General features: G+C 43.4%; 1 protein-coding gene across 4 annotated transcripts; it reads left to right on the top strand.

The window, feature by feature from the left end:
• Positions 1 to 4788: 4788 nt before the first annotated feature.
• On the top strand, positions 4789 to 10727 carry CCDC28A (coiled-coil domain containing 28A). Of its 4 annotated transcripts, XM_032102027.1 has the most exons (6): positions 4790 to 4896; positions 5840 to 6034; positions 7034 to 7197; positions 8108 to 8262; positions 8897 to 8919; positions 9961 to 10727. In XM_032102027.1, exons 2-6 carry the CDS (start codon positions 5877 to 5879, stop codon positions 10013 to 10015), a joined length of 555 nt encoding a protein of 184 aa, XP_031957918.1. In that variant the 5' UTR covers positions 4790 to 4896; positions 5840 to 5876; the 3' UTR covers positions 10016 to 10727. The 4 variants fall into 4 exon arrangements, with proteins under 4 accessions (XP_031957915.1, XP_031957918.1, XP_031957917.1 ...); XM_032102024.1 differs by lacking the exons at positions 8897 to 8919; positions 9961 to 10727 and having other exon boundaries at positions 4789 to 4896; positions 8108 to 8863; XM_032102026.1 differs by lacking the exons at positions 4790 to 4896; positions 8897 to 8919; positions 9961 to 10727 and adding an exon at positions 5009 to 5030 and having other exon boundaries at positions 8108 to 8866.
• Positions 10728 to 11027: the final 300 nt, after the last annotated feature.

Raw genomic sequence — 11027 nt, 5'->3', positions numbered from 1 at the left:
AAGACCCTTAGCTTAGGCAGGAATTGAAGGCCTTGGGCTGAGCTGAAGTGGGGCTCCTGGACTCCTGGGCAGTGGGGCAGGGGACAGGTAGGGCTGTCCAGGGACATTCGGGCCCTAGAGGCCTAGTTCTTGGTGCTTTCCAAGGGATTCAGCAGGTCCCTTCTGTTCTCCCTCCTTCCTTCCTTCATCACTATGTCCTGGGTGCCCAAATCACCACACTGCTGGCCCAAAGAGATAGTTTATTCTTCATCCACATTCAGGTAAAAGATTTGTTTAGTTCTTAAGCAGGTCATGTATTTAATGTCTTGATAGCTAACCAAGTATTGATTTTTTGCAATAACAACACTTTATAAGCACACAATACTGGTGGAGGTTATAAACTGCTTGCTCTTGTGCAACAACACTGATTTCAATGGACTATTCATGCTAGAGATGTGGAAACTGATCAGTAATAATACATAAGTCCAGATATTTCTATATGATCATATTCCTCCACTTAGCACAATGACAGTGTGGGGAGAGAGAAATACAATGTAAGTATATATGTTGACACATTTTCAGTCACATATCTTGAGGACATATCCGTCACCAATCTGTAAAGAACACATGTGTCTAACCCACGCAAATCTACATCCATATTAATCTAGTGCTAATTAATTAGATGTATAATTTTAACTTTGCTGCTTTGTCCTGCACGTTTATCTGGCTGATAGATATATACACACCTTGTTATGCAGCTCCTCACAAACCTACAATAAGTACTTTCCTTCCTATGAACAGATATGTCCCAGACCATGCTCTTTTTTGGAAGGTGATGCTACAGCAATGTCAGGATTCCATGAATACAAGGTGCCAACCTGTGAAATACACCTAAAATTAATTATAGAAGCTAAAGAACCCAGTGCTTTCATCAGTGTCTTGGAAGCCTTTAGAAACTACTTGCCATCTCATGTTAACTGAAAAGGGTTTTCAGAAACAAGAATCTGATTTTATTTGCATGCCTATCTCAATACAAAGTACAGACTTAACTTCTTTGAAGTTCTTCTTCAAAGCATCTTCAAAGGTGGGCCTCTAGTTTGTAAGGAGATATACATGTAAATAAAATCAGACTCAATTAACTTTTTAATTTGCTGCTTTAACAATAACATTGTTGCCATTAAAACACTGTTACCTTTGGAGCATTTCAGTCAACAAGTATATACAAATGCTACCACTGTAGTGCGTGGTGGAGTTGTCAGAAAAAAAGCCTTTTAAAGGAAGAAAAAAGCCTTTTCTGGACTGTGAATCATTATCACAGCACAAAATTATGCAAAAGCTCAGACAGAGGTAGTCCAAAACATGCCTTTTTTCTCTGTCAAACTTTATTTGATTCTAGGCAACAGTGTTATCTGATAGGATTTCTAGTATCAAATCAAGACCATGCTACCTTTGATTCTTTGCTCTTACTATTATCTTTTAAAACAAATTCATTATTCACTATAAAATCACTTTATGAAAACAAAGTCTGATGCTTTCCAATTATCTGCCCTTGTAGGCTCTGCTAAATCAGATATAAAAATAACAGAGGCACCTTAAAAATAATTCTAATGTGATGTAGTGTGCAGTGATAAGAAACTCACTTGGAGCAAAATATTACCTGCATGCTAAAATTGATTGTCTTTTCTGTAGCATTTGACCCCTCCTACTGAGAGACACTAAACTGAAGCAGGGTTAACCGTGGAATCTAACTGCTTCCTGAATGTGAAAGTAATTTTATTTTAAAATTTCTTAGTGATGGAAAAATTTCCCCTTTATTTAAAAACAGACCATAAATCATTCTATTTCAACTGCTTTGGTGGAAACAAAGGACACCCAGTCACCTTCCATCCAAACTGTCAAACAGAACACCTTTAATCACATAGGGAAAAACAAACCACACCTCTATATACCAACTGCAAGGTGAGTACATTTGCTTGCTCATATAGCATGTCAGAAATGAGCTAAATGAACACAAACATTTCCAAAGTTACCATGGAGAAGCAGTATTTATCTCATACAAATTTCCCAAATGGCTGCAGAAATCTGCCTGTAAGTCTCAGTTCGTCCACTTTTTGTAGCCCCCTATATATTTATGTATACAAGTATATGTATCTGTGCAAATGAGGATTTTACTTGGGCAGCCCTGCGACTGAGAATTTGTGTCTGGCTCACAGCCTGTGTGACTTTTGCTAGCTCTTGTTTCCCTGTAACGCATGCCAAACCAGGTATCAGAAGCCCTTTGTATTATAGAACCAACTGTTTCAGCGTCTCTACCTGTCCCTTAAGTCTTGTACCACTGCCTTTTTGTGTAATGCATCTCCAGAGTTACAGGGATTGATTTCTTTCTTCTCAGTTGCTTACAGGCAAACACCCGTAGGCTGTTTATTCCCACAGGTGAACTGTCAGTGTATCACTGGTCTATCACAGACCTCTTGCAACAACACCGGGTGTAAATGTATCAGAACTGATTCAGCTCCTCAGACCCAAACTGTGTCCTGCTGCAAGGAATTACTTTCACTATAGGATGACCTTCAGTGGACATTTGGTCCCTGTTGTTCACCTGAGAATCAAATGCAATCTCCCTTTGACAGTGCCCCTTTTTGGCCTCTGAGTGGCTACTGAGTCTCACAACTGTAATGTCCCGTGCAAGTCTTGATGAGGCACTGCTATTTAATAGCTCTTCAGGTCTAACTCAAGGTCCAGGATCAGGATCAGGATACAACTGAAAAATCATTCTCTTGGTATCATGTAAAGTTGAGACAGAGGTAGGGATGCATTCTAGGTGCTGCACACCTATTAAACCATGAGGTAGCTTCATACTGAGACACACACTTGCAACACCAGTAAAGCTTTTGGTCAATGTTTTCACTGTGGGTGATGAAGATTATACTACCCTTCACAGCTGGTGTGTGAATAATGTCTGAGAGTCTTCATCAGAAAACACACAGGTATGAACATCATGCTTCTCAAGTAAAACATAAGATCTCGCTGCAGGTGGAAGAAATGCAAACTGACAAGTTGTAGAGATAGTTGATAAGTTCATTTCTCTAGGCAATAAACTACTGTTAGATGGGGGAAAACAGCTCAGGCTACCAGTCATGGGCAGGAAAGATGTGCCGGCCATTCAAGTCCACAAAGCCATCATTGACAGGGATCACTGAGGTGAGAAGTGATGACCAGCAATGCAATAGCGACGGCACCAGGAAATAGCCTTGGTGGGGCTGAACTCGATAATTACTCAGGCTAGGTAGGCACACCCTGCTAATTATACTGCCTGCCCTGAAAATTAAGTTACTGCAAGCCAACGATTCAGGACTGAAATCCAGGTCGGAAATGACACAGCTGCATCCAACTCAGCGTGGCAGCGGGGTTCCTCGTTTAACTGGGATCGATAGCCGTTCTGGGCACATCTGTCGCAGGAATGACAACGGGTCCTCCTTGTCCATGAGACCCGTTCCTCCCGCTCGGTGCCTCCGCAGGGAGAGCCGGGAAAGGAGCGGCCGCCGGGAGCCCCGGAGCCGGGGAGGTGCTGCCCTCTCCGGGCGGGGACCGGCACTGCCGGGGCCTGTCCCGCCCGTGTCGCTGCGGGTGACACCGACACGGCCCCGAGTCCCCCGGGCACGGCCCGCGCTGCCGCCGGGGCTGACGGCCCCTCTGCCGTCCGCTTTGTGAGATCTCCTCCCAGCCTTCACCCTCCAGGGCTACGGAATCACAGAAACAATGCGGTTGGAAAAGACCTCTGAGATTATCGAATTCAATCTGGGACCGAACACCACCTTGTCAACCAGACCTTGGCACTCAGTGCCGTGTCCAGTCTCACCAACCTCCAGGGACGGTGACTCCATCGCCTTCCAGGGCAGTCCGTTCCAATGTCTAATCACCCTTTGTGTAAAGAAATTCCTCCTAATGTGCAACCTAAACCTGTCCTGGCTCAGCTTAATACTATGTCCTCTTGTCATCTGGAGCTTGCTGTTCCACCAGTGGCATTCCTAGACCATACAGCTTCATGTGAACATACTGAGTTCTTCCAGCGTGTCCTCTTGGAGAGAATTCCTATTGCTGACCCTATCTGGAGATAGCGATGCCTTGCAACATCTGAGGATACTTTTCCAGCGGGCTCAGTTGCCGCATGTATAAGCACAGTTCAACTGGCTGTAAACTTATGCCAGTAAACTCAGGTAACAAAGGCTATAAACGAGTCAGGTCCCTGATTAGGGCTCCACAAAGTCAAACAAGATGTTTCACCTCAACACGAGGCAGAGCACTGGAAGAGGCTGCCCAGGGAGGCCGTGGAGTCTCTCTCTGGAGACATTCAAACCCCACCTGCACGCGTTCCTGTGTCACCTGCTCTGGGTGACCCTTCCTCGGCAGAGGGCTGTACGAGATGATCTCCAGAAGTCCCTTCCAACCCTAATGACTCTGTGATTTTCCATACAGTGTAAAACACTCATTTGAGGCGCCCGGTGCTCAGGGTAGTCCTAAAAATCAAAAGCAGCTGAGGCCTGCTCAGTATCGAGCAGGTTGTGGCTGGAGTGCAATTACAGACAGGAGATCGAGTGAGCAGGGGAGAAGGCAGAGTGCTAACACACGGCGTCAGCTGGGAAAAGGACCACAGGTCGCAGTGCAGTGGTTTTCCCCGTGTGTTTTAACACGTGCGGACTTAGAGCAGATATTTTGGAAGAACACAGCGCACCCGCCACGAGGCCTTCTGGGAGCTGTAGTCCGCCCGCGGGGGGAGGTGCTGCCTTGGGGCGGGACTCCCACAATGCACTTCGCGGCGCGGCGGGGCTGCCCCGCTGTCGCGTGACCTGCGCGCCGGGCCGAGCCGGCCGCTTCCGCGGGGGTCCGCACGCGGCTCCGGGGCGGGGCCTCTCTCAGGTAGGGGGCGGGGCCTGCGGGCCGGGGCCGCGCGGGGGGCGCGGGGGGCGCGGGTTCGAGGCTGAGAGCAGGCAGGGAGGCTCCGTCCTCTTCCTCCTGCTCCCGGGCCACAGCCGGCGTCCCGAGACTGCGCGGTAACAAAACGGCGGCACACGGCGGGGGCTGCCCGTGCTGCGGGCAGGGGTCTCCTCATCCCGGGAGGTGGCGGCGGGTCCGCGATGGCGCCCGGGGGTCCCGTCGCGGTGCCCGCGGCGCTCTCGGGCCGTCCCCGGGGTGTAACGGGTGTCAGAGGCGTTTCCCCAGCAAGGAGGTGGCGAGGGAGCGCCCGGTCACCGCACATGGCGTGGGTTGTGTGCGCGGCGCTGGGCAGCGCCCGTCGGAGCCCGTGTGCAGCAACAGCTGTAGGAGTAATAACGTGGGTGTCACGGCAGCGACAACAAGTGTGAAACACCCACGGCAGTAGTCGTAACACGTGTGTAACAGCAGCAACAACAGCTGTGTCACAGCAACAACAACAGCTGTGTCACAGCAACAACAGCGCGGCATCGGCTGAGTTTTCCCACAGCACCGCTGCTCCCTGCGCAGGAGGCTCTTCGGCACGGATGAGTCGCAGCATCCTCGTCCCCAGCACTTGTCGGTGTTTTCCCTGCCGTGGGCCTGAGCAGTCACGGTGTTTTCTAGCCGTAAGCCACGGGACACAAAGCTTGAGATCATTTGGAGGTACTTGTTGGCTGATGGAGATTTTAATTCCTGCCCGTTCCGCTGATCAGGCAGGCCAGGCATCTTCTAAAAACGGGATTCTCTTGTTCTCAGAAATGAGTGACTGCTCGTCTCTGAAGGAACTACACGTTTCATTGCCACGAGCTGTCTTTCCACTTGCTTTTATTGTGAACGCCAGTTTTAATGAATGAATGTTTCTTACTTTCCCTTCTTCCCTGTCAAGGACAAGGCATTAGTCTAGATGCAGTAAATTGGAAGAAATGGAAGAAAGGAAGATCAAGAGGAGGAGCCCCAAATCATCTACCAGTCACTCTGCTCAGGTTGCTAACTCCAAGAAAAGCTCAGTGCCAGTCAGTAAAAGTACAGCCTTTTCCAACCCTGCCCCACAGCCTGCCGTACAAAAACCAAAGTTAAAACGGTAAGCTCAGGGTATTTGCAGACTTGGAGGAAGTGAGAGCCAGAAACTTGGCAATGCTAAGATAGTCTAAAGGTTGTTTAGACTGGCTGTGACAGAAGAGTTTCAGACTTGTGAAAAGTTTTGATGATGTGTCTTTTTTAGAAAAATGATTTGTGTTTAATGCAATATAATGGTTATTTTACAGAAACGGAAGGTGTTTTACACTCTTTTTGTAAGCTTTATGAAATGTTACACAATGTTGTAGACTCATGCTGACAACAATTTAGCTGAAGCAGGGTATAGCCTGATGTGCCTGGTGAAAGACATGAGTTGGGTGATCAGATTTGGGCATCGTATGGGAGATAGTAGAGCCTCAGATGTACAGCTGTGAGCAACAAATGAAATATTACATGACTGCAAGGTTGGAACTGACAAGTATGGCAGGAAATGAATGATATATATTGAACGGGATGAGCTAGAATTGGAATTTCCAGGTGTTTTGTGACTGGGGACTTCTCAGTTGGGGCAGCATCTTGCATAAAGAAAGACATTCAGTTCTTCATAAAGTACCACATCAGAATACTTTTTGTTGATGGTATGTGTGGTTCCGTTTGAGAACATTAATTTTCCTGCATGTTAGAAAATGTATTTCTTGGCTGTGGCAGACACAGTAGATAAATAAATGAAGAGGAATTCTAAAGTGAAATGTTAGCTGGAGGGAGGCAGCAGAATTTACTGACCTCTAAGTTTTAGCTGAAGATTAAATACAGAACTGTCAGCAGGAAAGCAGATTGCTGGAACCCTTCATTTTGCAGTATCAAAATGTTGAGATAGTGATGTTCTTTATTTTTAAGACAAGCTGGTGGTCCAGTTTTTATTTTAAAAGCAGTGATTGAAATATGCACTATATATTTCCCATTTAATTTTCAAAGCCCAGATGTACACTTCCTTACATTTCAAATTTACAGTGAAATTGAAAACAGGAAGTAATATTTGTTTTAATTTTTTTTTTTTTTTTAGCGTAATCAAAGAGAAAGCCAAACCTCCAGGAGGTGAAGCAAAAGGGGCACAGGCAGCACCAATCCAGCATTCTTTTCTCACAGATGTATCAGATGTCCAGGAGATGGAAAGGGGACTTCTGAGTCTCTTGAATGACTTCCACTCTGGCAAACTTCAGGCATTTGGTAAGTGCATGAATTGTGTGTGTACAATAGTTGGTTTTTATAGCTGTACAATGGTAACATTTGCAAACAAGTGTGCTTCATGGACAGACTGTTAGTTGTCAGTTGGACTCTGCCACATGAATTTAACCTAATTAATACATATTACTGCATTTTTAAATTATAGTCCTATTGCACGGTTGTCTGTGTTGTGAGATTATTCATATGACATTTCATTATTCCTTCCAGCATGGAAGCACCTTTCCTTACGAATTTAAGATACCAAATTTAAAACCACTTGTTTGTGATAGTGTAGGAAGAAGTAACTGTATTTAGCACCCAGTTTTGCTGTGTATGAACCTTTTAGACTATTGGTAACAACTTTTATGAAAATCAGTGCCAGCTGCATTTTACTCAGGTTACTCTTCTGTCTTAGCTTCTTACTATTTTTACAGCCTCAGAGTTGATGGAGGTTTTAGAAAAACCATTACCCATTTTTGCTTCCTTTTTTCCTCCTGTACTAAGTAGAAAGATGCACATGTGCTTTTGCAAGTTTAGTGTTAGGTCAGCATGTCAATTTCACACTGATTTTACAAAAGAACCTGAGAAGTCTGTATTATATAAACCATCTGTTCCAAGAAAGCAACCCTCAGATTAGTCAAAATTTAAAAAAAGGCTTACTTTGATCTTATTTAAAGTTAAAAAACAGGGCCTCTCTAAATCAGAGAAAAATTCAGGAGTATAGCAAAACCATGTGCATTCTAAAAAACTCTTAGAACGTTTGGTAGCCATTGTAAATTCAGCACAACACAACATCAGATGGGGTGACAGAAACTTCAGTAGTGAAACAGTGAGAAATCGAGAAAGCAAATTCTCCACACCTTCATTTGCACTCTTGGGTTTCTTTATCTAAAGCTTTTGCCTGTCCTTTTAGGAAATGAATGTTCCATAGAGCAGATGGAGCATGTGCGGAGTATGCAGGAGAAACTTGCTCGCCTCAATCTGGAGCTCTATGGGGAGATGGAAGAACTCCCTGAAGATAAAAGAAAACTAGCCAGTGATTCCAACCTGGATAGACTGCTGTCAGACGTAAGTACTGGGAAGGCGGAAAACATGGAACTTAGCCCACAGCAAAGCTCAGTTCAGGAAAACGCCGCTCCTGGGTTCGCAGTGCTTTACAGTTGAAGAGAATGTAGCTCTTCAGTGAACCAAGATGTGAGCCTTGCCCTCCTCTTAGTTTTGGGAAAACACAGGACTTGTTTTCATACATTACAGCTGCTGGTTGCTTTGGGGAGCTGAGCAGGCTAGCTGCAAGCTGCCTGAGCATGTCAGCCTGCTTAGGGACAGCCCGTGTACTACAGAACTACAACCATTTTCCCTATGGCCTATCCCCCTACATTTGGGGAAGATGACACACAACAAGCAATATAGATCTGTATATTCTACACTTTGTCTCGTGTATTTCCGTAAAAATCAAAACTGTTAAAATTTCTTTAAATTTCTTGAGATGAGTAGATTTAAACTTAATTTGGAACTTAGCTCATTGTACAGAATTCAGTGTAGGTTTGATTTGATTTTTGTAATAAATCATACCTTTCAGGCCAGACTATTAATTATTTCCTTCCTTGTTTTAATGTATTTATTTTAGCATACTGCCATAATTGTTGCATTTCTTTGACCAACAGAAGTGCCATTTCTCATAATTTCTACATTTATATTGCAGCTAGAAGAACTGAATTCATCTATGTATCCTTTTCCTAAAATGTTTATTTTGCATTATAATTACTAACTGTAATCAAATTGCAGTGTATTTCCCCAATAACTGATGTCTTTACAAGAGTCAAATCACTTCAATAATGCCTTTTCTTTTAAATTAGTGCTATAATACAGCATAGATTTTTAGGTTCTTCCAATACATAAGTGACTGGATCTTAACACATCTAATTACAGGTTGTTTTTTTAATCTGGTGATTTATTTAGCTACCATGTACCACTTGTGTACCACAGTGTGTTGTCAGTGGCAAAGCCCATCTGCAGCAGGGTCTTTCTACATGCGTGTTATTGAGACATTCTGGACCATCCGTAGTATTCCTTCAACAATATTCAGAAGCATCTGTCCCACTGATAAGTGAATCCTATTACCTTTTAGTTTTTTTTCTAGAAACGTGTGGTTATTTATCACTGATTTGACTGTGGAGAGTGAACTGACTTAACTTTTTATTTCTAGGGTCACATACTTCAGCAGAGCTTAGGTAACTGAACAAATGTGTGCTCTTAGCCCACAGAGAAGAAGATAAAGCTGAATACCTCAGCTTGTCTTTTACACTGTGCTTTTGATAAGCCAGGATGACAGTGGAGAAGCGTAGCACTCCGTTTGCTCTGCAGTCTGGTTATTTCTGTTGTTACACACTTTGTCTGAATTGAGGTGGTGAGGCTCTGGTTTTTGGGGCCTAAGATCCTGCACTGGTATGTGCATTCCCTGCATATCTGTGGAAAGCTGTTTAAGGCAGATTTCATTAAGAGGACAAGTGATAATACTACCATGTAATAGTGATAAAAATGATCTGCCACCCCCCTTGAGCCACAGGCTAATGCTGGAGGTATGTAATGCTCAAGTCTCATTGAGTAATACTAATCTACTGGTTGAGAACTAGCGTAGGCCTTACCAGAACAGAGTTTATCTGGACTGGTGTACAGCCCGGAGTAAGCAGAGTTTCGTGTAACACTGCTGTGTTGTTTATGCCTTATCTGTATATGAAAGTGTTATTCCTTAATGATTTGCTTCAGCCAAAAACTACATTTAGCAGATGCTCAAGATATTCCAAATGGTACCACAGGCTGAGAGAGAAAAATCTTTGTCAGTTTGGATTCTCCCAGTTTTGCTTTTGTTTTTCCTGACAATGGAATCAAGAAGAGTTGTGACTTTATGTTGTTTGTTTTTTAATTTTACACAACAAAGAATCGAAGTGCAAATCCAGGTGTTTATTTTGCACATTGTTCTGAGCACTGCATTATGTCAGGGCTCAGTATCTAGAGCTGTAGTTAATTGTGATGCTGTGCTTTTTATCATTGCCTTACTTAACAGAAAAATTGGAGAAGCTTGGAAGTATATTGCTTCTGCGCAGTGTTCATACGGTTGCAAATGGTACATGTATATAGGTTCATTGGCATTTCTCCAGTTTTTATGAAGGTAGTGATAATGTTGCCTTTCTGATCATTACATTGACAATCTGCACACTGTATCTTTAGTATTTTGTTGATTGGTGATGCCTCAATATTAACTTATTGTTAATAAAGTGAAAAGTTTCAAATATATGTTGTTTCATTTACAGAAGCTGCTATTGGCTTGGCTGTGTTAGGAGGATGAGTTCTACATTGTCTGAATGTTTGCAGAGTTTACTTTTTTCCATTACTGTTTTCCATTACTGAAGAATTACAAAATGTCACCAAATTAAAACTAGCATGCATGCTAGCAGTCCACATAAATTGATTAAGTATTGTGAAATTAAAAAATTGGGTAAATAGTTACTCTTCAATAAATCCAGGATATCCAGTTTTGTAGTTACTCTGATGTTGTAAACAGGCTGCTGTTAATTGGTATCATCTTTCTGTGCACAGTCAGAGAAAAAAAAAATCTGTATTGTGTAAAATCAGGCTGGTTTTAGGTCCAAAATTTCTTTCTGGGTCCAGCAAACCATGCCTTTGATTCTAGATTTATTTTATATTCAGTTTTTAGGTAATACATTCAGATTTTATACTATTTACACTTACTGAAGAAGGAATGGAATTTTTATCCTTCTACCTGAACACAAAGCTTTCATCAGCCCAGAGTGAGTGTGTGGCCAGGGAATAGA

This window comes from Corvus moneduloides, chromosome 3 (assembly GCF_009650955.1).
Source record: "Corvus moneduloides isolate bCorMon1 chromosome 3, bCorMon1.pri, whole genome shotgun sequence".
Lineage (NCBI taxonomy): Eukaryota > Metazoa > Chordata > Aves > Passeriformes > Corvidae > Corvus > Corvus moneduloides.
This window is presented reverse-complemented; position numbering and strand designations above follow the sequence as displayed.